At 53.9% G+C, this 24,728-nt stretch overlaps 5 protein-coding genes and 3 non-coding genes across 8 annotated transcripts; 4 read left to right on the top strand and 4 right to left on the bottom strand.

The window, feature by feature from the left end:
* Nucleotides 1-155: 155 nt before the first annotated feature.
* On the top strand, nucleotides 156-4,118 carry BZA05DRAFT_352142 (armadillo-type protein). Its single transcript, XM_051481309.1, has 6 exons — nucleotides 156-453; nucleotides 614-783; nucleotides 849-1,198; nucleotides 1,254-3,011; nucleotides 3,064-3,531; nucleotides 3,588-4,118. Exons 1-6 carry the CDS (start codon nucleotides 314-316, stop codon nucleotides 3,837-3,839), a joined length of 3,138 nt encoding a protein of 1,045 aa, XP_051340514.1. The 5' UTR covers nucleotides 156-313; the 3' UTR covers nucleotides 3,840-4,118.
* A 461-nt stretch (nucleotides 4,119-4,579) lies between these two features.
* Nucleotides 4,580-4,668, top strand: BZA05DRAFT_t146. The gene has a single exon. It is a non-coding gene; the product is annotated as a tRNA-Arg (tRNA).
* A 1,323-nt stretch (nucleotides 4,669-5,991) lies between these two features.
* BZA05DRAFT_395240 (uncharacterized protein) lies at nucleotides 5,992-7,162 on the bottom strand. The gene is made up of 3 exons (XM_051483413.1): nucleotides 6,876-7,162; nucleotides 6,587-6,811; nucleotides 5,992-6,521 (listed from the first exon to the last, which is right to left on the bottom strand). Exons 1-3 carry the CDS (start codon nucleotides 7,005-7,007, stop codon nucleotides 6,252-6,254), a joined length of 627 nt encoding a protein of 208 aa, XP_051340513.1. The 5' UTR covers nucleotides 7,008-7,162; the 3' UTR covers nucleotides 5,992-6,251.
* Nucleotides 7,163-7,472: 310 nt separating this feature from the next.
* On the bottom strand, nucleotides 7,473-8,513 carry BZA05DRAFT_395237 (kinetochore complex Fta4 of Sim4 subunit, or CENP-50-domain-containing protein). The gene is made up of 2 exons (XM_051483412.1): nucleotides 8,131-8,513; nucleotides 7,473-8,071 (listed from the first exon to the last, which is right to left on the bottom strand). The coding sequence occupies exons 1-2, from the start codon at nucleotides 8,475-8,477 to the stop codon at nucleotides 7,630-7,632; spliced, it is 789 nt and encodes a 262-aa protein (XP_051340512.1). The 5' UTR covers nucleotides 8,478-8,513; the 3' UTR covers nucleotides 7,473-7,629.
* Nucleotides 8,514-13,901: 5,388 nt separating this feature from the next.
* On the top strand, nucleotides 13,902-14,699 carry BZA05DRAFT_335923 (trimeric LpxA-like protein; the record flags this gene model as incomplete). Its single annotated transcript, XM_051480789.1, has 3 exons — nucleotides 13,902-14,158; nucleotides 14,265-14,379; nucleotides 14,475-14,699. The coding sequence occupies 3 exons, from the start codon at nucleotides 13,902-13,904 to the stop codon at nucleotides 14,697-14,699; spliced, it is 597 nt and encodes a 198-aa protein (XP_051340511.1).
* Nucleotides 14,700-18,602: 3,903 nt separating this feature from the next.
* Nucleotides 18,603-19,255, top strand: BZA05DRAFT_275540 (uncharacterized protein). Its single transcript, XM_051480275.1, has one exon. The coding sequence runs from the start codon at nucleotides 18,836-18,838 to the stop codon at nucleotides 19,172-19,174; it is 339 nt and encodes a 112-aa protein (XP_051340510.1). The 5' UTR covers nucleotides 18,603-18,835; the 3' UTR covers nucleotides 19,175-19,255.
* Nucleotides 19,256-20,312: 1,057 nt separating this feature from the next.
* On the bottom strand, nucleotides 20,313-20,401 carry BZA05DRAFT_t142. Its single transcript has one exon. It is a non-coding gene; the product is annotated as a tRNA-Arg (tRNA).
* A 2,814-nt stretch (nucleotides 20,402-23,215) lies between these two features.
* BZA05DRAFT_t141 lies at nucleotides 23,216-23,304 on the bottom strand. Its single transcript has one exon. It is a non-coding gene; the product is annotated as a tRNA-Arg (tRNA).
* Nucleotides 23,305-24,728: the final 1,424 nt, after the last annotated feature.

Raw genomic sequence — 24,728 nt, 5'->3', positions numbered from 1 at the left:
ACATATTCTCACTCTCATGTGCAGTGACGTCTTCGATGCATAGAGCTCCTAAGATTACGCAGTTGGTGAGTTGTCTCCAGAACGTCTTGGCTGTTGAGCCGCATCAGTGCGACAAGAAGCATTACATACACGCGCAGCTTACCATAACCCGAAGTCCTCCAACCCACCACCATCAACTTCCATCATCCTAAGCTTCACCTCTCCATCCAGATACCTCCGGAATCCATCTTTCCATCATCCGTGTCGATCTCACAGCCCATCGATAACGAAACCCCGACATAATCAATACTCCGGAGATCGCCAGACAGCAGCAATGCCCGGCTTGACTTCCGCCGCCGGTCTCATCGGTCTCCTCGACGAACCCGACCAGCAGCTCAGATGCTTCGCCCTCCAGCAGCTGGACAATCATGTTCATCAGTTCTGGGCGGAGATTGCAGATGAGGTTTCAAAGATGTGCGTTACTTGTTTGCTGCCGAGTCCCACCTACCCCTCCATGCTGCCGCGCTATGGATCGCCTCCATCGTTAGCATCTTTACCGCCGCGTTCTATGGCGGGGTCTTTTCCGGACCCAAGAGCTTTGTGAATTACGACTAATTGCTTGTGCCGGGTTTAGTGAGATCCTCTACGAAGATGAGTCGTTCAAACAGCGAAAGCTCGCCGCCCTCGTAGCTTCGAAAGTTTACTACCACCTCGGCGAATACGAAGAGTCCATGATGTTTGCCCTTGGTGCGGGTGAGCTGTTCGACATCTCTTCGCAAGAGGAGTACGTAGAGACGATAATCTGTATTTCATCCCTCCTCCTCCTCCCCCGGCCGTTCCGGTGAATTGCTGCTGACTCCCGGGAACAGCAAAATTCATCGAAGAATACATTTCCGTAACTACGAAGAACGATGTGCTGCAACATGGCACGGTGGATCAGACTACCACTACTTCGGAAGAACCTACACCGGTGGATCCCAGATTACAGGACATTGTTGAGCGACTGTTCCGCAGTTGCTACCAGAATGAAGATTACAAACCGGCGATTGGCATAGCGATCGAGGCGCGGCGACTAGACGTGGTGGAGGAGGGAATCACACTTGCGGGGCAGCGAGATTTGGACGAGGATGAGGAGCAGACGGACATGGCGGTGGAACTGATGGAATATGTGCTGCACATTGCTATGGGAGAGGTGCAGGAGGTAGGACTGAGGGAACGGGTATGTCGCCACCTTGCAGGTCGTATGGATCGGTTATCACTGACAACTTGAATAGCTTCTGCGCCTCCTCGTCAAGCTCTTCCTCGCCCTTCCTTCACCTGACTACTTTTCCATCAGCAAGTGCGTCATACATCTGAACGACACGGCACTGGCGGCGAAGATTCTGTCGGATCTGGTACAAAAGGAAGACTCAAAGTCGTTGCTTGTGGCCTACCAGATCGCCTTTGATTTGGACACCTCCGCAACCCAAGAATTCCTCCAAAAGGTCATGGCCGACCTACCGGGTGCCGATTCGGATGAGCCAGACAGCGCAGCAGCCACTGCCGGCAGTGACACTGTGGCTACGGATTCAACTGAAGATTCCAAGAGCACGAAGCACTACCGGGCCATCCGACAGATCCTCCGCGGAACCAAGAGCATAGAGCTTTCCCTCGAGTTCCTGTACAGGAACAACAGGACGGACATGCAAATCCTCAACAAAATCAAAGATTGCCTTGAGGCGCGCACATCGATTTTCCATACAGCTCTTACTTTCGCTAACGCCTTTATGCACTCCGGTACGATGGTGGATAAGTTTTTCCGGGACAACCTTGACTGGCTTAGTAAAGCTGTCAACTGGTCCAAATTTACGGCTACCGCTGCATTGGGTGTGATTCACAAGGGAAACCTTAGCCAGGGAATGAAGCTTCTGCAGCCATACCTGCCGCAAGAGGGTGTCTCTAACGGCTCCCCGTACTCGCAAGGTGGAAGTTTGTATGGTTTGGGATTGATCTACGCCAACCATGGTACTGATGTTCTCGAGTTCCTGAGAAAGCAGTTCAATGCCACCCAAGACGAAATTGTGCAGCACGGTGGCGCTCTTGGACTCGGTGTCGCTGGTATGGCCACCGGAAACTCGGCGATTTACGAAGAGTTGAAGAATATCCTATGGAGCGACTCCGCCGTTGCCGGAGAGGCGATCGGTCTGGCGATGGGATTGATCATGTTGGGCACCGGTAATATGGGCGCCATAGAAGACATGATGCAGTACACGCGCGATACGCAACACGAGAAGATCATCCGCGGTCTGTCACTCGGCATGGCTTTGATCATGTTCGGACGTCAGGAAGCTGCCGACGAGCTTATCAACACCTTGCTTGACGGTCAGGACCCCATTTTGCGCTACGGTGGTATCATGACCATCGCCCTGGCATACTGCGGAACTGGAAGCAACAAGGCCATCAGGAAACTGCTTCACGTTGCCGTCAGTGATGTCAACGATGATGTTCGTCGCGTGTCCGTGATGAGTTTGGGTTTCATTCTCTTCCGGAAACCGAGCGCGGTTCCCCGGATGGTCGAGCTGCTGAGTGAGAGTTACAACCCCCATGTCCGATACGGTGCCTCAATGGCCCTTGGTATCGCTTGCGCCGGTACGGGACTCGACGAAGCCATTGACCTCCTGGAGCCCATGATCAAGGACCCTACCGACTTTGTGCGACAAGGTGCCCTCATTTCGATGGCCATGATTCTTGTCCAGCAGAACGAACAGATGAACCCCAAGGTTCCTCACATTCGGAAAACGTTCGAGACCATGGTTGCCGACAAGCACGAGGACGCGATGGCAAAGTTCGGTGCCGCGTTGGCGCTGGGTATCATCGATGCAGGTGGCCGGAATGTTACCATTGGTCTGCAGACTCCCACTGGTAGTTTGAACGTTCCTGCAATCGTTGGAATGGCTGTATTCACTCAATACTGGTATTGGTTCCCATTGACCCACTTTTTGACTCTGTCCTTCACCCCTACCGGTCTCATCGGTCTGGATGAGGATTTGAATGTAAGGTCCTTCGTCTTTGTGTGGGTTAGTGCATATATTGACTACTTGATAGATCCCCGATTTCAAATTCTGGTCCAGCACTAGACCCTCTTTGTTCGACTACCCGCCGAAGGTCGAGGAGTCAGCCACCAAGAAAACCGAGGAGCTAACTACTGCGGTCCTCTCAACAACTGCTAAGGCACAGCAACGGGCTAAGCGCGCAGAGAAGGAGAAGGCCGCGAAGGAGGCTGCGGTGGCCAAGGGTGATGGCGAGGCGATGGACGTCGAGCCCACCACATCAACACCAGCCACTCCCGGTCCCTCGGCAGAGGAGAAGATGGATGTAGACGAGGAGACCAAGGAGGGCGAGGGTGACAAGAAGGAAGTAGAAGGTGAAAAGAAGGAGGGCGAGGGTGACAAGAAGAAGCGGATCGAGAAGGAGAAGGTCGGGTACGAGCTCACCAATCTGTCGCGAGTATTGCCAGAACAGTTGAGGTACATCGCCTTCTTGGAAGACGGCCGGTACGAACCCGTCAAAAAGGTATGTCATACACTTCATATTCCATAAATTTGGAACGGACGCTAATATTCCTGTAGCCTACTGGTGGTGTCCTGTTGCTTCTAGACCGCCGACCAAACGAGGAAGTCCAGTTGATGGAGGTGAAGAGCCGAAAATCGGTGACGCAGCCAGCTGGTGCCGTCGCCGGCGCCGCAGCTGCAGGCAGCGCTGTGGAAGAGATTGGTGGTGCTGAAGCGGCAGTCAACATCCTCAACGCTGAGGACGACGACGGAGCCGATGATGCGCCGTTACCGGATCCTTTCGATTACGACACAGACAGCGACGAATAGACTAGGCTAGATGAAGCGTTTGTGTAATTAGTATAGTTACCTTCCTTTCGCCGTGTTCCATTCCACATGACTGTTTCTTTCCTCCTTTCTGCTTTTTTTTCACGTTCTTCTGGGTTTGGGTTTTGAGAGCGATATGGGGAATGTGTCTTATACAGCGCGTTGATATTCGCCCCAATAAACAGTGCCATGATGCGAGATCAACCCATGAATCGGTTTCAACGATGTAACTATCTCTCTGAGTAATCCCTGATGAATCATTCGGTAACAACAGTATGAGAACAATATCACTCGAGTGCGGCACATGGATGGAACTGGAAGTTGGGTGCAAAAATACGAGTTGTTGAGCGGACCAACGATAAATGTCATTGAATAGAGTTCAGCAAGACAGATCAAACTCACATATGATACATGTCAGGAAGTCTGTGTTCCCTATAATAGTCTGTTCCGGTTGTTCAACACCTTGGCCTCCGAGCCCAACTCCGTGTGCCCTAATCCATTCTGGCTCACGCCCAAGAGCGGTACACAGAATAGGACCATAAGATTGCCAGGCGTATGTCGATAGACTGTTGGGACCATTGAAGGAGATATGTACATACCATATTATAACGACAGCATGTGCATAGATACCATGGTAAAGCTAGGTACACCCACGCCGTTCATAATGATGACCGCCTATTCTCCGCCTTTCCTACTTGAAATTCCACCTCGTATTGTCTTGACTGACTCAACAGATATCAATTGGTGTCGTGGCGCAATGGTAGCGCGTTGGCTTCCGGTGCTTCAAGCGGCTGTCTGCCAAAGGCTGCAGGTTCGAGTCCTGCCGATATCGTTTTTTGCTGCCATCGCACGTGTGTCGGTAGATGTATGTGATGCCGTTTGTTTTGTGTGCATTCCCATGGGGGCGGATGCTTGTCGGTGGTCGAGCGAGGCCACCAGCGGGGATGTGGTTCCCTCCAGCCTAATCCACTTTGTCGCTTGGGCTTCGAATAGGTACTATTGAACCACCACGTGTACAGTCTGCTCCCGCCGCCGTAAACGGAGGTGGAAGGTGGAGTTGACTGGAAGGTGCAGTTAGTATAGGTGAGCGGTTGCGCTGGAGCATACCCCCATCACGGACGGCATGGTAAAGTCGATGTGACCTCGGGACCCGGTGTTGCGAACATTTCTGGTCTGTCTGGCAGTCTCCAGTCCTCCAGTTTTCCGGCAACCCGTCCTCATCGTGGGTAGCTGCGTGGCTCGAACCACCTTACTGGTCATAAGTTCTCGCCGAGCACAACTAACAGCTACGGTCATAGAACCATGAACACACGGCTTCCCGTCCGCTCGGCCCTAGTTAAGCATGGTATCGCCATGTTAGTACCGCACTGGCTGACCATGCGGGAATCCCTGGTACCGTAGTTTTTTGATTTTTGTATCTGTATGCTTTTGTGTATTAGCTTTTGAGTAAAGCAAACAAGATTTGTTGACGGTAAGGCTTCGACCGCCTATGTACACGAGGGATTAAGCATACGGCACGGGCCAGACGACAGCTGCGCGGGGCTGGAAGGTGACCGCACAGCTTCAGACCGGGTGGGAACGGTCGAACTCATAGGTTGAAGTTCACACCACGTCCGATGCGCTCTGGGCTTGATGCTAGGCAGTCTGGAAGGTTGTAGGTGTCAGACTGGGCGCTCTGAGCAGATTTCGGGACCCCAGGTCCCCGGCTCCTGCATTTGATTTCTGCTCCACTGTGCTTCCTTCCTCCGCGCCTGTCGTCCCAAGCTTTCGATTTATATATATCAGGGCAGTTCGTCGGCTTGGTATAGTCCTGCCGTTTAACGCCGGTCTTTGTTTTTGTTCCGATAGTAGACATATATAGTTACTGTTGCTTTGAAGTATGTATTTATCAGGGAGAAGGAGCCCCACAGGAGGCATCAATCCCGGCAGGCTCGAAAACTTAGATCCCGACCGAGTGACACGTTGTGCGTATCGCCGCCACCACTCCGCCAAAATCCGGTGAATAATGGTTCTTGTAATCTCGACTGGTCGGCGTCTCGGAAATCGAGTTTCCCCTCACTTCTGGCCAGATATGCAAGGCGAATCCGAAGCTCGGCCTCGGAAAAGTACTATGGCCATCCCCCCATCCACATCCGGCCTACGGGCGTGTACCCATAGGGCAGTACGGTACTCTAACGCAGAGTCAGCACAACACAAAACCCCCTGTATATACCGATTTCTTTGCCAGCGGGAAACATAACAATGCAAAGAGAGGAGATTGTATGTAGTTGGGTATGGAAAGTACATAGATGGTGGTATTCATTATGGTAACAAATCACAATGTGACAAACATCATCTGTAGTGAACGAACAAACAAACGCTGGTGTGCGGCGCCTAAAAAAACAAAACCCCCTCCCTCCCCTCCCCTCACCTCGATCAATCCACCTCCTCGGTACAATCCGGATCCTCTTCAACACCCAGCGCCGTTCTCAGCGCCACATTCTCGGCCTTCAGCCGCTCAATGACGATATCCGGCTCGAGCACCGTCTCCAGTTGATACGCCTCGCGCAGTAACTGGCTGAGAGTCGTCAGTCGCGCGTTGTTATCGATCTCCCGCTGTCGCAGCGCCGCGTTCTGTGCGCGCTCATTGTTGAGCTGGTTGGTGTATGAGGAGTGGATGTTTATCGTCGCGATGCTGTGTTCGTGCTACACCCGCCATCCGTCAGTCATTAAACTGGGGGGAGAGGGAGAGGGGGAGATGGGAGACAAACAGCGTATATCCGCAGCCCTTCCAACACCTTCTCCAGCACCGTCTCGTAGTCCTGCGCCAGCAATCCAAGGTCCTCGTTCTCCCCCCGCAACTGTGTAATCTCTTCCTGTAGCATTTTATTCTGCTCTTCGAGGTAGAGCTCTCGCGGCGTGGGTATAGAACCCGAGCCGGTACCGTTTCCATTGACTAGGCACGCCGCCGCATCCGCCGGATCGCCACCTCTATGCTGTCGCACTCCATTAGCTTCCCCCCACACCGTCTTACGCCGCACCCCCAAGATGGAAACGAACCCGAATCTCATCCGCCTTCTTGACCAGCCCCACAGTGCTCTCCCTGTTTGCAGCGAGCACCGCCGACAGCTCCTGTACCTGCTGCCACAGGTGGTTCAGATCCAGCTGGTGGCCGGCGCCCGTGGGAAACATATTGGCTGCGGGCAAGGGATATCTCTCGTCTTCGTCTTTTTCCGGGTTCGGACGCTGGAGGTAGCGTGGTGGTGGTAGTAGTGGTGCTGGTGGTGGATGTGGTGGTGGTGGTGCTGGTTGCTGATATTGTAGTGGGTTGTTCTCGGGGGTAGTCGCGACTGGCGCCAGGATTCGAGCTGGAGGCGCACCGCGATTTGGCTGGGGGCGAGGGCCGATCACCGGCGGTTGCCGTGCCAAGACGCGTCGAGTGATATATTGACGACGAGTAAGTAACGGCGGGAGGGCGGTGGAGCCAGATATTGTGGGGTTGGGCGCCTCAGATGAATCCATTGCGGAGAGAAGGAGAGGAACGGAGTGGATGTGGTGGAAGAGGATACGAGGAGGTTATTCGAAAGAGGTGGTTGTAATTGGGTTTGTGCATAAACGTGAATTGAGTTCAAGATGCGAGTCAAAGGTCTTTGATTTGTCGCAATCCGTTGAGCGGCAGACGAATAGAACGATTAAACTCAAACGTCACCGGCTGTGTCCCAGGAATTTTACCATTCATGAGGTGTAGTATCCAAAGAAAAAATGACTGAAACTCCGAAACGCCGCAGTATAGAATACAGAATATGAAGCATCACTACTTCCTTCCCATTATCACTTTGAACCGCTCCTCCCTCTTCCTTTCCTCTTCCTCCTCCTCCTCCTCCTCTTCTTCTTCTTCGTCATCGTCCTCCCCGCCATCGTCCATCGCTTCATCATCCTGCCCCTCCGTCGGCGGTAGCCTAATCCCCGCCCTCTCGAGCTGTATGGCTAACACCGTTGCCAACATCCTCGTTCTCTCCAGTTCTGCATTCAGCTCGCCATCCCTGGTAACCAGATTCGGCTGGACGTTCTCAACCGGATTCTCAAACGGCCTCATCATATCTCTCAGCCGCTTGTAGTGGTCCCTCTTCTGTCTCTGCACTTCCAGCACGCCGCTGGCGTCCATCAGACGAGCCCGGAGGACCTGGTACTTCTCCAGGTCCTCTTCCGACTCCCCGTCCTCGTGCGGATAGCTCTCTGGGAGAGCATCGATATTCCTATCCCCACGTGTCAGCGGTCGCGCGGATGTGGCGGGAGAGAGCGGAGGAGGGCTCACTCGCTCAGCCTCAGGTCGACGCCAGCCTTCAGCACAGCGACCTCGGCGCCCACCTCCCCCTCAGCGCCCTCGGTAGCACTCCAGTAAAGCGCATCAACCTGCTCCGCGATATGCCGCAGGGTCTGCGCGGAATACACCAGGTTGTGGTGTTTCCGCGCGACGATCGATAGCTTGTACAGAACATTCTTGACCACCGCGTCGCTAATGTCGCCGTGCTCGTCGTCCGCTGCGGACAGGTTCTCGCGCCAGTGCTGCGGTGGCGTGGGTACTATGCTAAGGATGCGCACTTGGTTCGAGAGGAAGGCAGACTTAGTCGTGTAGATTGAGGGGTCGAGTTTGCGGGACATTGTGATGGGTGATGCGGGGGAGGTGAGGTGTGGAGGTGGACGCGTTGGCGCTAAGGGGTCCCTACCTACAGCACTTGGTCACGCGTGGGAGCATTACGTGCACATGGTGGCGCCTCGGTCAAATAGAGGCCCTCCCCCCCCCACATGTTGACGATATGCTTTGCGACGACGCCGCGTGGTTCTTTATGGCTCCCTCCGCCATACAATCAAGATAGCACACCCCGAAACCCACTAGGAAGACGCTTGTTTCCATCCCGGAATGCATAGCCACAGGCACATATAAATACTTCCAGATACATACGTTGTCACAAAGATAACGGAACCCATTTCTGCACCCTTGGCCCCAGAATCCGCCTGTTGTTCCATTTTTCGAGTCTTTTCTACGGCAGCTTCATCAAACAGACCGCCTACTCGCGTGCTTTGAAAATGCCACGGGCTTATTGGTTTTTGAGAGATCTTCGGATCCCACAGGCTTTCGGACAGACCGCACTGGTATATCTACGGCATATGTACCTTTATAAACGCTAGACATCACCACAAAGGCCATATATATCCAGATACCTACCTGCATAGTGCCCTACAGTGCGGCATACAATATGTGCATACTACATAGAACAAGAAGTGAGGTAAAAATATATGGCACCGAGTGCTATTATCCGTGCACATCGCATTATTGGTACGCCGTAAGCCCACGTTTTGGCTGGGTTGGTGATGTAAACACAGGACGTCACTGTTGTATGCAACCTCGCAGCAGATATGGTGCCTGATCGTCGGCCTATTACAGGCCACATAATTTGCAGGCAGGGTCACTGCACCGAACGGTGGAAGAGGTACGCATACAGGCACTCTCCAACGCTTCGGTTGTAGATAGGCACATACATGGGCTGGTCGTTAGGCACTGGTCTGAAATCTTTACATACAAGACGAACTTACGGCTTTGCATGGGGAATCGATAGCTGGCTATACTCCAAGATGCAAGATATCCAGTCCAAATCAAAGCTCTACTCGTATGGGTGCTCTCAACTCGGAAGAAGCGGTGATTGCTATGTACCCGGCCCGATTGTGGCATGCGCAGCTAGTTACGGCCTTTCCGGATACCTACGTCAACTACCAGGAATCACCGTCGTCTCCACTCCGGAGTCCGGATCCACTGCCACCACCACTGTCGTTTCTCGCGGGAGGGCTGTCCATTCCCCAAAGGACGTACCTACCTACCTGCTCAGTGCAGCGACTATTGCACCGACATTCTCGCCAAACACCAACAAGAGAGGTCCTATCCTTTACTGGACGGGCTGGTCCAGCCCCCAGCGGAGAGGTCGTGCGCACCTTATAGTACTTCTCGCGTTCGCTAACACTGCTGTCGTGTCCTGGACAGGCGTCTTTTTCTATGTATATACCGACACCCTGCCGGTGTCGCTTCGGTGCAGCATAGGTAAGGTCCGAACACATTTGAATGGCGGCCCTCCACTGACCGGTCTTTACAGGGACATCGTAATTAGTCCAATGAGATCATACCCAGGCTCACTTTAAATAAACATTCGATCGGAACTAGAGGATCCATATCATATCATACGAAGAGGCGCGGAGCAAAGTCTTGCGTTCGCCGTCAGCAATGGAAATTGCGGGGAGAGAGGACGGTCTTCGGCGGTATACCTAGGTCATTAATGAAGCCAACTGACCACCTGAACGTCAATACAAGGAAGGAGGAGGAGGAGGAGGTTAAAGCAGTAACCGGCGACTGCAGTGCGCCGTCAGAGATAACCACGCTCAAGCTCTAAAAATGGATTCCGACCGGTGTGTAAATATTGTGGGGAGCCTGGAGGAGCTGGGAGCCAATTGTGCCCGGCAGCTTGGATCGGTGGCCGGAAGTCTTTACTCCTATGTATGGCCGGCCGGAGTCTTTGGGGAATACATGGACGTTGGGTTCTCGTTTCGTACCCCGGCGCTACCGTCAAGAAGGCGGGGAGAAGCACCGGCACGGCACCACCACCTTCGGCACAGTCAATAGCGTTCCACTGCGACATCAGACGAATAGCACCGCCTACCCACCCACGAGACCGCTACCTATTTTACCTAAGGGGGAGGAACATGTCGTGTGCTGCCGCGGGTGACAGACAGATGTCTACGAGTAGGTAGCGCAGCTTCAGTACCAGAGGGCTTGTACCACGAATGCATATCCGAAGATGTACTGTGCCGAGCTGGTGGGGGAGCCCTCCATACAGGCAAGTACCGGCCCGGATCGCTGGATATTTATGTACCGGTAACCTTCGGGGCGGAAGAGGATAGCGCTGTGGGACATACGGTACAGGGCATGCTAAAAGATACGGCGGGCTAGACGACGGAGTTGGGCGAGATATATATGGGGGATGAGCATCGGATAACGAGGCATTGTGATTGTGATCGGTTGGGTTGAGTTCGAGTTGTCCAGAAGAAATGCCAGATACATTGGTGGAGAGTGTTCTTGCGAGACTGCAAGCTGTTATTGATGGAGAGACGGTAGCGGAATATTGAGTGGAAGTCTGGCGGACTCCGGAGAGGCATGAATGTTTTCCACCCATTCGATCTGGTCATAGATCATCACTTGTCTCCCGTATCATTGTTCGTCAACGTGATGATGACTTATTGGCAGCATCTGTCACTTACTTTCATCCGAGCAAGTGCTTGAAAGCTCTACATACGTCAGGATGTATGTACCGCATATTTCCAATTTCGACGACTTCAGTCGGGAACACGGATCTCGGAATTCTCGGAATTCTCGGAATTCTCGGGCAAAAGGATTGCCGCATGATGGCGTTATCGGAAGACAGAAGGCCGGAAATATCAGCAGCCGGGCCGGGCGGAGTTTTTGGTTTTGGTTTTGGTTTGTTTAATAATCATTGCATTCGACCTTATCAGATCACAGCAGTTATGTGCGGTACATCTCCGACCGCTGGCCGCGGCCCGCGGGGTCGATGTGGGTTCCGAATCTCCATTGCTCTCCGCCCCTCCACCCAAGCCGGAGAGACGCCTATGGTCACTGCATACACTTTCCGACCCGAACACCTGCCTGCTTACACGGAGTGATATCTAATGCTTCATTGCAAGCGTCCAGGGACCTTATCCACCCGACTCACATTATGCACCTGCGCAGATCACGTCGCTGCCCGCCTGCGGCGCGCACTCCCTTGCATACTCTCTCACTCCTCTCACTCCTCCTCTCACTCCTCCTCTCACTCCTCCTCATCCTCCACCTCCTCCTGACTCCTGACGCTCCGCTCAGACACTATTCTGACTGCCTCACCCCGCGCCCACTCGTGCCCACTCCGTGATCACTCCAGACTCTTCGCGCGCACATGCACGCCCGACTGACTGACTGACCGCGGGCGCACGCCACACGCCGCACGCACGTCTAGTTACGCCAAATAAAAGTGTCTTTTCTAGTACGCAGGTCTCGCGTGCCTTTGTACGTATGCACCACGCACGCGGATAGTCTTCAAGAGCCTAGTGAACCACATGAGTTACATATGTTGGGCTGATGTTTTTACAACGAAATATCAAGGCTCAGCCCCCCCTCCTCCGGTAGATACCTACTGCTCTGAGCAGTCATCTACATATGCTACTTTCATCATCGTCCATCGACTACACATGTAGTTACGTACCTATCACTCCTGCCATCTCCACATCTCCACTGTAGTTACAGCACACTACCTAGCTCTGTATAGACATGTAGATACACAATTTACAATTTATCCCCTCGATGCCTCTCTCCCGAGCGTCTAACGTGAGTACTAGTTAACAGTGCCCTGCGGAACTAGTTAGGACATCCTCCCATGGTCATATGTGTGTAACTTCATGATAAGTTACTTACCACCCCTGCCTATGCCCTGTCATCTGCATACATATGATGTATCCATCTACATACCCATACACACGAAACCCCCCTAGGGCGCTTCTGAAACATAATCAACTCGAGATCACCCCTTCTTCTTGCTGTATGTGGAGTGGAGAAATTCGGATCTAGCGACGTAGAGTACTCTACCGTACGTACAATACATAGAGAAGGTGGATATCCCTTTGGCACTGCACAGCCTCATTGACCGTGGAAGTATCATAGGTATCATAGGTATGATAGGGGACGCTTTGCCGCTCCAAACGCTGGGAATAGGTGGTTAACTATCGGCCCGAATGAGGCCCACGTTGCTCTCCGTATGCATATCATACCGGTACTTACCTATTCCCAACGACACGATACAATCAACCTCCTCCTCGTCTCCTCGTTCTTCGACATTCGGTTATGTATGTACTCCTCTGCATAGGCAAGTTGAGCCCTTCGAAGCCACGAGGAGCTTCCTTGTTGTGACTTCTCCGTGAAAGACCGACCAAGGGGGCGGGGGCGGAGGGGAGGGGGACGGGGGCGGGCTATCTCCGTCGTCTCGTCACTCCGCCACCTTTCCACCTCGCCTGCGGACGGAGACGTCGTTTGTCCCTTTGTCGGCGGTCCAGATCCGTTGCAATGCTCGTCGCTCGTCACTCGCAGAATACCGTACCGTAGGTGCCCGATCGATAGGTATTCTAGGACATGTCCTTGCGAAGTTGCGATGTCGCTTTACCGCCTATGTACCCATCCAGAGTCCCTACCGTCAACCCCCGCATGCAGGAACCCTGAGCCTGGCACCGAGGTTCCGCCCGCGTGCCCGCGCCCGCGGCTCGGTTACTACATACTCTATCTGCATAACAGCTGCAGTAGTAGTTGTGGGAAATACATAGGTAGGCAATTCGTTGTTGAAACCGCAAACCGCAGACTGCAGACCGCAGACCGTAAACTGAAAACCGCAATCCCAAATCGTGCACATGCTGGTTGCGGGTTGCTGGTTGCGGGTTTCTATGTAGAGTATGTATGGAGATCAACATCAGGCGATTGATAGATTAAAGACTCCAGAGTGACGGGGGGGGCAGGTAGGGGGGGTATTTTTAGATCTTGAGTGATGAACCATGGGGAATTGGCCCATTGGGGAATTGGGGATGACCGTGATGTGGGCGCATTGAGCCTTGAGGTGAAGCGGATGGGAGCGTTCGAAGGTGTAGCTTTCCCCACCACCACATACGATGAATCACCGTGAATGAGGAGTACCATACCGGCACGCGGGCAGAACGGGATGGGCTTTGTGGTTTTGCATAGGTTGATACTCTGTGCTATATGCTGCGATCTCGGCTTCTGCATGTGGTCGACGTCGAATGGCTGCTACCAGCACTAGTAGCTATCTCCTCGTGGTAGCGCTGCTCAGTGCTTCCATGTTCACGACCCCTTGTCCCTCTCCACCTTCCACACACATAGCACATAGCTACCCGCCCACCATCTCAAGCTCCAGGCTCGCAGCTCGCAGCACCCAGCACCCGCACCCAGCACCCACTACACGCGCACCCCTACAGCCCCCCACCGCAACCATGCCGCCCAAGCAAGCCAAAGGCGAATACATCGAGACGGACACTGGTAACAAGGTATCACGTAAGTCGAACATCCTCGGGTCGCAGAACATCATTCTGGGCGGAAAGACGATAATCCAGGCGGACTGCACGATCCGTGGAGACTTGCGACGCGCGGGCGCACCGGGCCAGCATGGGAATGTCGCTATCGCCGTCGGCAGGTACTGCTTCTTTGCTAAGAGCTGTGTGCTGAGGCCGCCGGGGAAGACGCATCGTGGGTGAGTGAGTGAATGGTTCTTGGGGGGTGCAGGTGCAGGTGGAGGTGGGGAGGGGGAGGGGAGGCGGGACTGGGGGAGGTGGGCTGATGATGCGCGAGCCGGAAAGTGTGTTTAGTTTTTACCCCATGAAACTGGGCGACCATGTTTTTGTCGGCGAGGGCGCGGTCGTCGAAGCGGCCATGGTGGGGAACTTTGTGCATATCGGTGCTGGCGCGGTGATTGTACTCTCCCCCTCCCCCCTCCCCCCTCCCCCCGCCCCCCGCTCCTCCCCCGCTCTCTTTCTTAGTAGTAGGGGGACTCACAACTCTGCGACCAGGGGAAATTCACTATCATCAAAGACTGCGTACGGATCGAGGACGGCACGGTAGTGGCGCCGCACACGGTTATCCCGCCGTTTTCGCGGGTTGCTGGAAGGCCCGGCGTGGTCATCGAGGAGCTGCCAGAGACCGCGCAGGAGACGCTGGAATGTTCGTGGACTCACTCCTTTTCGCGCGCGAGAGCGGGGTTGCGATCCGTGCTGATCACGATGGGTGGACAGTGAAGCATCTGTATCGGATGGTATGACGGGATAGGTACGCGGACGGGACGGTTCGGTTCAGTGCGGTTCGATTGGCTTGGTTCTACATATGCGCGCTCTTGCGATTGGGAGCACGGTCGAGGATAGGACGGGATATACTGTGCTATGGGAATCTGGGGCGCGGCTTGTGGGGCTGATGCCTTTGGTGGTGCAGATATGCGTGCCTTATTGGAAGCCGGCGGCTTTCTTGTGAATCTTGGGGTCTACGATACTGTTCTATTATATGTAGAATCGTCGAAGCTCGTAATAGAGGCAGCAAGCTCGCGAACAGGTAGCAGTATCATACTAGTAGTCTTCTCAGTTGTTTGTCCGCAGCGTATCGAGAGGATATGAACTGTCAGGTACGGGTACGGGGATACGGTGCTGTAGTACCTATTGACGGTGGAGAACAGTGCATTGCAAACTTTGACGGGCGCGTTGGCGATCATGTAGTTACTATTCTCCATCCTCGGGGTGCAGTGTACCTACTCTACTGAGAGGTGGGGCGGGTGGCGCCCGCGTAACTGCAGAGTGTATTCGCACTTTTCGTAGCCGTAATCCTAATCACGAACTTTATTGGCCACTCACCTTCACAGCTCAGCGGATGGAAGGCATCGCGATGGCGGCAGCGGCTGAGGTAACTACCTCTACATCTTACCTCTCCTCAAGCCCGACGAACTCCATCAATCGGGCTTCTCGTCCAGCCCGGATCCCCACACCATGCTTGATGTTTGCGATATGACTAGGGTTGTCGTGAGGCCGGCGGCTACGCATCACCGCGAGGGGTCCAGAAAGCGGTGCCAAGGGGGGCCAGAAAATGAGTCGAGAAGCTCCCTTTTTCTCGACCGCGCATTAGTTAGCAGTTTGCTTGCTGTAGCATGGGATAAGGACTCTCCTCTAGAATGCTCTAGGGCGATTCACGGTACGCGCAGAGCAGAGTTGCCGTAACTAAGGACATCACACTTCTTCTCCCTGTGCGGGTTTGCGTGGATATGTAGCTTTGGCAGCGTTTTCGCTGGCTGACTGGACCGCCTGCTGGAATGATCGCTGCACTGTGGCTGTTTACCCCCTCGAAATCTGTTGCCTCCCAATAATCCTGAACCACATCCTTACCCCAGACCCAAACCCTCCTCCACCACCACCCCAGGCCCATCCCTCCCTCCCCTCTCCCTCCTCCCTTCCTCTTACTCCTCTTCCCTTCTCTCCCTCCCTCCCTTCTTCTTCCACTCTCGAAACCAACTTCTTCTCGATCTTCCCTTGTTATTCCTTTCCCTCCCTCCCCCCCACCCCCCGCCCCCCGCCCTCTCCCGCCTGGCAGCAGTCTTTCTCAGTCAGTACAGTACAACAGCATCCTCCAGAGTGGTCTACGCACCCACCACCGCCCCTTAATTCAATCCGCCGCTCGTCAAGCAATCGCCGCAATCTCACATCGCCCTCGCTACCTCTCCCCACGCACATCATATCCCTTCCCCCCCCCGCTGTTCACTCTATCTGTCTCGTCTGTCTCGTCTCGCCTTCCTTCCGTGCTGAGCACGCTCAAACCCTCCCCATTACCGATCACCAAACCGCAACAAAAACTCGAATTCTGGAATAATCAAGTCGTCGACGAGAAGAATAACAACAAGACGACGCATCGCATCCTTCTTTCCCCCAGCAATACCATACACAACACCCCTTGTCCACCCCGTTCCTTAAAGAAAGGCTCGCTTCGGTCGCGTCGCAACTCTTTGAAGAAGTTTACCATCTTCCGCCCGTCGTCTCGTCTTCCTCGGTTGCCAGCTCATAACCGTCTTTATCTCGCGCAAAATCCTCCCTTCCTCAACAACAAAAACCCCCCGGTATCAGTAGCAGCATCCGAAACGGTCCCTTCGGTCAGCCTCGTCTAGTCTTTCCTCGCGCTTGGTCCTTCCCGACAAAGTTCGATATAAGAATCCACTCGTCCAGCCCACCTCCACCATTTGGCCAGCCTAAACAACCACGGAACAGAACAGAACAGAACAGAGACAAGGCTCTCGTTCTTTGGTGTGCTACTTTTTTTTTCCTTCAACGCTTTAATCAACAAACTCACTGCTTTCGGTCAGAACTCGTCACTTTGCAAATACATCCTATTTGGTAAACAGGTTTTCTTGCTAGGAAACACCCTTCCGGATTACGCATTCGAAACTACCTAATTGGCCCTTTCTCTTCCGTCGCCCACCACCGACACCACCCCACCCGTCTGTTATTGGACTATAGAGCATGGACGCAGGCGGGCTTGCACAAATGACTTACAACAACTTCCATCAGAACACCTCCGCTTCGTTCGGTTCGAGGGGCAAGGGCTCTCACCTGCGAAATATCTCTGTTCCTCTCTCCAACGTCGATACGCCTGGGAGTCAGCCGGTTCCGACGCCACGGACTGCTAGATCGGCCCTCCTTGCGGGTCTCAGGACGGCTCCCAAGACCCCTACAGTCCCCACCCCTACTATCGCCGAACACGGTTATGACAATTCCAGATACACTGGTATTTCTGCTCCTTCGAACGGATACAACCAGAGCGGCCTGAGTCATCAGACCCAGCAGAGGCTGCCGACTCCCCCCTCGTCCTCCTCCCCTGCCATTCAGCTCAACAATGAGGATGTCGACGACGAGTACGACCAGGAGGCCTATCACCAGATGCAGATCATGATGGCTCAGAATGCATACTTTGCCCATGTGCAGCAACAGCTGGCCGCTGCTCAGAAGGTCCAGCAATTGCAGCAGCAGCTCGCTCAGCTGCAGATGCAGTCCGGTGTTGGATATTCGGCTACTCCTCCGATGAGTCCAGGAATGGGACTGGGTGGCATCTACGGAAACGGGATTTACGGACAGCTCAACAACAATTCCTACCAGCAGTATTCTCAGGCGCAGAACATTAGCACGTACGCTCAACAGCAACAGCAGCAACAGCAGGCTCAACAGCAGGCTCAACAGCAGGCTCAACAGCAGGCTCAACAGCAGCAGCTTCAGCAGCTCCACCAGCTCCACCAACTTCAACAGCTCCAGCAGCAACAGCAATATCAGCAGCAGCAGCAACAGCACGCGCAGCAGCAGGCTCAACAGCAGCAGATGATTACCCAGGTTGAGATCAGTCCTCCTACGCCGATTGAGCAGCCATCCAATACTGGTCTGTCGATGGGTAACGGCCGCGCTAACAGCCGGTCTCGTTCCCCGCCCAAGCTCAACCTTCAGCAGTCGAACGGCGCCTCCGCTTCCAACTCATCAGCTGCCGCCGGATTCAGGAGAGGACACCGGAAGGCTAGTTCCCTTTCGACGTGCACTTCCATCAACGGTGTCGAGATTGCGGATGCGCCCAAGTCGTCGGTTCCCAGACTGCCCCAGACCCCGATGACGGCTACTTTCGGACCTGGCCATGCCAGTGGAACCCACCCGATGCGCCAGCCTCGCGGACCTCCATCGATCGAAGAGCTCAAGGCAAAGCCAACTTCGAAGGATGAGGGCAGCAAGAACTTTGCTACGCGTCAACGCCGCCGTGCCATCTCCCGATTGGTGTCTGCCGGCATCGAGCGTCGCTCGGCGAGGTCGACTTCTGGCACAATCTCGGCTGGAGGAACCATGACCCCTGTTTCGGAGCACGAGGCGTTTGCGTTCGAGGAAACCGATAGCGTCGGATCATCTGCAGGCCGTAATAGCCGACAGAGCCTCCGCGAGTACGAGCTAAACAACTCGAGCGCCGATGAGGGATCTGTCAAGAGCAGACTAAGTTCCAAGGGAGCCGGTGGATTGAAGGCCCCAGGTCTAGTTCTCAGTGTGTCGGGTGATAAGAGAAAGAGCGCACTCTTCTAAATGTCACGACCATTTACACTTTGATGACCATGGGAAAGGAAGTCTGTCGACTGCATACTGCATCTACCTAATTCTGTGCATCCTCTTTGATACTTTCCCGAGTGGAATTTCAGCTGCTTTCATTGTTTAGCCTGCATTTTTCTGTTTCTTTTCTTTTCTCTTTTCTTTTCCGTGAGTTCATTGGGTGTCGGGGCCAAGGGATACGAGTTTTGTGTTTTTGACTGGTTTTATATTCTATTCTTTTGGCCCTTGTACTTTGTACTCTGGTTTTGGCTGTTCATTGCAACCCAAGTTCCATGTCTCTGATTCGTGCAGTCTCTTCTTCTCATCCTTTATTTCCTTTATTGTGGGGTTTTCTCTGTGGAATTGGTTCAAATTGCGAAGAAACTGGCGGGTCTGGGGCTGGTTCAAGTTGTGGAAGGGGATACTCTCTCTGGGGGAAGGATGGAGGGTTTGGAGGGTTTTTTTTTCCCTCGTCTATAAACGAATTTCGGGACTTTTGGCGGGGTTCACGAGAAAAAAAAAAGTCTTGTTTCGAACAGACATTACAATGTTCAATTGCGGGGAGATGGGAGGTCAAGGAGGAGGATGATGTGCTTTCTTCATTGTCCATTGTCATTGCAAGTGCTATATGAGAACGAGGAAGTGGGGATGCGGATGTGGAAATGATAAAGTAACTATGGAGTTTTTTGTTCGGGGTTTATCTCTCTTTTTTTTTTGCTTGCTGTCAGTCATGCGGGAGGGGGGAATGGAGTTGATTGGAGAACGATTTATATCCCATCCTTCCATCCAGCCATCATGATCCATCGTGCATGCAAACAATATTGTGGGGTACATACCTCGCAGTCCATGTCCCAGTCCTTGCCGTCGTCCCGTACTCGTCCCACCCACGTTCCCGCTCTCGCTCTTTCAATTCCCGTCCGTTGGCTTTGTAGCATATCTCCTGCCCATTCCATCCGAGATTGGAGGGTTTGTGGTGCGGTCTGCGTTTGGTTTCAATCTGATGTTACTCATTTTCCGAAAATTGGGGAGTTCCAAGCTCCAACACCAAGATCGTGTAGCTCCTCTCGGGGGGATGAGGGGGATGGGGGAAGTGATGTCTTGCGCTCTACTGTTCACTGTTCACGGTCACCATCGAGATGCAGGAGTGGGTGTGGGTTCGGCAGTCCGCCGTAGAGTAGCCCGCCGTAGACCAGCGAGAGCCACCGGTTATTCCGAGCCTGCCGTAGTTACCGAGTGCCCCCGAAGTTCGGACTGGATGATCAGCAGTGAATAGTATCGCCTCCGTGCGGAATCCATTCTGACTGCGTAAACCACTCGTTCTCAATCCTCTCGTTCTCAACTCTCTCCATCCGCACACTCGATCATGGCGACCTACGGCCTATGTATGGCTTAAATCGTAGATAGCAAACGCGAGGCTTTTGGGTTTTCGACTGGTGGATGTCTGTTGTGGGTGGGTAGTGGGGTACCTTCCTTCCTGGGTGGCGGGGGACGTGGTCTGCAAACGGAGCGTTGAGTAAACTGTGAATAGTCGAGGGAGTAGGATCCAACGGTTATCGTGGGCGTACCATCCATCACGATCCACGGTGCACGAGTGAAACATATGTAGTCCGGCCCTTCGGGACAGCGGGGTCGGAGAATATCCACGTGGAACTGTCCCGTCCCAGCCGCAGCCCCGTGCCCACCCAGCGGGTGAGACGTCGACCAGTACATAAAAACAAAAATTGGGACCCCTCCCCCACCGTGAGGGTGAGGGGGGGAGTGGAGACAAAACGATATCGGCAGGACTCGAACCTGCAGCCTTTGGCAGACAGCCGCTTAAAGCACCGGAAGCCAACGCGCTACCATTGCGCCACGACACCTTGGATGGAAGGAACTAAAAAAGGAAGTATTTGAGCTAAAATTCAATTGATGGTAGCCAGTAGTAGCCCCCCGCTCACCAAGCTTTGGATCCAAACGACATCTTGTCTTGAAATCCAACATCGGACCGAGCACCCGTAGGCTATTCTCACTATTCGTCACTCACTCACTCGCTAGAGCGCAGGAACCTGCGGGCTAAACGGGGCCGTTTAGGATCTAACACTGAGATACGGTACCCATGCATTGATCTGAGCAGAGCGTTTACCGCCACTCATCCTTTTTTTTTTATTTAAGCAGTAATTGCTTGCGACCTAAGTAGATCATGGCAATATCTACCCGTGCACCCCCCCCCCTCCCCTCCGTTTCCACACCACTTTCCAACCCAGCTTTCATCGAGCGGCACGATGTGGCTTTCTCTGCCCTCCTCCCCAGTCTGTCTCGACGGTGTATGCGCGCACCAAAGAAATAACACTAAGAAAAGAAATCTTCCGCTCCCTCTCCCTACTTCCACCTCTTCATTAGGGATGCCATGAAAGAAGGTGTGGGGAGGAACAACGGGAGTAATTCCGGTTCCTCAACCCCAGCGGTGTCCTCCTCCTCTCGCCTCAGCTCCGCCGCTCTCTCTTCCCGCTCCTTGAGCTCCTGAGCTCCCACTCGGATACCTCGCTCGCTGCTAGTGTTCTCCATCGTCCGGTCCGTCCGTCCTAGGCCTCGGACGAGGACGTGACGGCCACGGTTATTTTAGCGGACGGACGAGACGGACTGCGCAGGACGACCGTCGACGGCCGTCCGCCAAGCATTGGGCAAAAACCTGATTTCGGGCGTGGACCTTGGGAGTCCGAGTGAGATATAGTGCCTAGAGCGCTGTGATAGGGCCGGGAGCCGCACATAAGGCGCCCGAGTCAGAATACTGCTGCTTTTCACAGCTTGTGGGACGGTGAGGGATGAACTGACGCGGTGGTGTGTAGGATATCGGTTCTAAGAAATCATCAATCAGCTGAATCATATTTACGTGACTTGGACGGCCGACGGTGGAGGACGGGGACGGTTCCGTTCGTCACAGGCTCAGACCTGACGGACGGATTCTGCAACCGTCCGTCCCAGGTTTAGACCGTCTATCCCGCCCGGACGATGGAGAACACTGCTCGCTGTATCTTCCTCACCAGCCTCTGGCATCCGTCTGCCACATCAGTGGTGGAGAGGAAATATAGAATGGCCTGGCTACACCGTTTGCCTGCGAAGAGGTCTTGGATCTTGAAGCGATCCTTGCCTCTCCCTGTCTCCTTCCGGACCTGTGCCCACAGTGTTTTCTGCCGATAGAACCTCGAAGCCAGGCGCTTGGAGGCCATGGCTGGGACCGGGTCCGGTTTCTGGTCAACTTTTCTGCTGAACCGGTACTTCTTGTTAGTAACTCGGCCCATATTTTGGCATCTTTCCACTTCCTTTCCATGATGCCTCGCCTCAGGTATGCGAGTGACGGAGTGTGTGGCAACGGCCTGGTTCCGTACCGGATCAGGTAGCGGGTGCCCTCTACTCCGCGAGCGATGGGGTTGTCGGTTGCTAGTTTGACCCATTCGTCGGCCTTTCCGTTCCAGGGACACCTTTGTGTGCTGGGCACCATCTGATCTCCATGGTGATCTTGGGCTCTCTTCGGTGAAGAGTAACGATGTGCTTCCGTGCCTGAATGGCGTACTTTTGGCCGGGGCCAGGTGCATCGTGAGTCATCCTTCTGCTGGCTACCATCGAGGGTGTGCCGCCTGTCAACGGCTGCCTACACTGCTCGGGAGATTGCCGCGCATTCTGTATCATAGGCTGCGATTTCCTCGTCCCTGGTGACCGTGCAATCCAGTGCTCCAGCTTCGTCGAGTAGCATCATCTCCTCTGTCCGCTCGGGTTTATGAAGGTAACTAGCCGTTGTTCGAAGGCGCTGTCCGCTCCTACAAGGTCTCTGGCCTGGATTTCCTCCGGACCGCCACTCACCCAGCTCTCACGTTTCCAACCATACCCACAAACCGAGTGATATCAATGATCCCCGCCGAGCCCGATCAGCGAGTCCCAACTCTCTCTTGCTGTGTAAGTAGGTGCGCGAGTCCCCCAATGCAACCGCGACCGAGTAGAGTACGCGTACAACCCCCTTGGGATCGCCCACGGATCGCCCACGGATCGCGATGCGTCTCATCGGCTTGAGCTCAGGGGCCACAACCACCGGCCAAGCCTCAAGGGGATGGATAACTACTACTACTACTACCAATAGTAGTAGTAGGCCCTCGAGGCTGTTGTCCCGCGGACGCGTCACTTCCCCCCACGCACACACGCTCGATCGCAAAGTCAACAGTGCTAGTATACCCACCGGGGTACCTAGTTGGACGGGGACATTTATATCGGGGATGGATGGGCGTACTGTGTCGCCGCTACATACACGGAGGTGTTCCAGACTTTTGGACATAGCTGTTTTAGCTGAAAACGTATTTGTTTGAAAACACACAGAATAGAATAAAACTATTTCGGATTCCTGAAAGTATGTAGGTATCTATAGCAGGTGCATACTGTATAGTGAAGGGGGGGTAAAAAATACGCTTTTTGGCGTATCGGTACGGTCAAAAAGCGTATTTTTCACCCCCCTTCACTATACAGCAGTTGAACCATCTATCTTCGTTAACTTCGAAAGCGATGATAAGCACGTGCCTATCCATGAGTCTACGACATGATACATACACGGATCACTCGTTCACAGCACAGCTAGACAACCTTCCCGAACAAAACGCATCCCTCTCCACCATAAGTACAAAAGAATAATTTTTGGAAGGACACAAAAGCGATATCGGCAGGACTCGAACCTGCAGCCTTTGGCAGACAGCCGCTTAAAGCACCGGAAGCCAACGCGCTACCATTGCGCCACGACACCATGATATGTCTCTCTTGGCGGCCGCTATATGACTGGCTGCTACTGCTACTACTCTAGCAATCTCCACCCACTCATCTCCGTTCCGGCTATGTACTCTAACTAAGGGATCGCCGCTTCTTCCCCGCTCTCACTAACTAACCAGTAACCCTAGGTAACCCCCAACCCCCACCGCGCTTGTGCGCTCAGTTCCCCCGCCCCCGCCCCTGCCCCCGCCCTCTCTCCGCTCCACTAGAGCTCCGCTAGAGAGTGGAGTAACTCAGTCTCGGAGCGTCATAGTTAAACGCTCGCATATCCAACCAAAGCTACGTAGAATACGTAAGAATGCAAATACCCGAAACCAGGTTTTAGGAGGCCCTTCCAAGTTCTTACGGATGCGATATTGCGACAGTGACATGTCGCCGAGTGCATCCGCACGTTACGCACTTTACGCACGCTGCACGCTGCATGTGTGGCGCCGGGCGGTTGAGTTTCAACTTTCAACACATACTCTCGAGTCTGGAGTCTGGAGTCTGCACTTTGAGGCTGCACTCTGAGGCTGCACTCGAGATTACGGATGTTGTATGTAGATACATATCGATCTCGATATAGCGATGCTGCGATGATGCAATGACCTGACAGTGACAGTCTGACAGATAATCGCGGGAATCGGGATGTGCAGCTATTTCTGGGTACATACGGGAAGGAAACGTTGGAATCTGGATGGCAGATGCAGCGTGCCTGCCGTTGTGGAACTGTAACGGCGATCTGTGGCACTGAGCCAAATCCAAATCTAGGGACGAACCTTCAACCCACCTCCCATCGCCTCCCGAAATAAAACCAAAAAAAGAAACAGCACCTAACGTCACTCGATCCGATCAGATCAGCCATCAGATCAACCAGCTCTCGAAATCCGGTTATTGCAACCAGCGTCGTCGTCATCCAGAACCGTGCGGCTGCAGGTGCGGGTTCGGGTGCGGAAACGGAAGCGGAAGGTGGCGGGCGGGCGGGCACGCCTCCGATCGATGGAAACGAAAAACGAAACGAAACGAACGGCACTTCCCGTGTTTATCTTTCATCCCATGTCCCGTGTTTTGTTTCTGTGCGTGTTTCTGCGTGTGTTCCTGTTCCTGTTCCTGTGTTTCCACACACATCACGGATCAATCCCGATACGACAATCGCCGAAGAGATCCGCAGACCACACAGTGCAGTGCGAGGGGGGCTGCAGTGCAGCCATGTACTCTACATATCAAGATCGGAAAGATCTGCACGGCGCGGCTGCTGTGTCCCGCCCTGTCCCGCCTCGCTCCGGGAAGCTCACGGCGGAAGAGGCGTTGTGTTCCCCCGATTCCCGAGATATGTACTCTATGTATATAGATGGATGTGCTTGTTTTCCGGATGTGCGTGGGAGGGAGAGGGAGAGGCGAGATATGGTTGATTCACCCTTA

The sequence above is a fragment of the Tricharina praecox genome, assembly GCF_024521635.1.
Source record: "Tricharina praecox strain CBS 144465 chromosome Unknown BZA05scaffold_9, whole genome shotgun sequence".
NCBI classification, from domain to species: domain Eukaryota; kingdom Fungi; phylum Ascomycota; class Pezizomycetes; order Pezizales; family Pyronemataceae; genus Tricharina; species Tricharina praecox.
The sequence above is the reverse complement of the archived record's forward strand: the minus strand, read 5'-3'. Positions and strand labels throughout refer to the sequence as shown.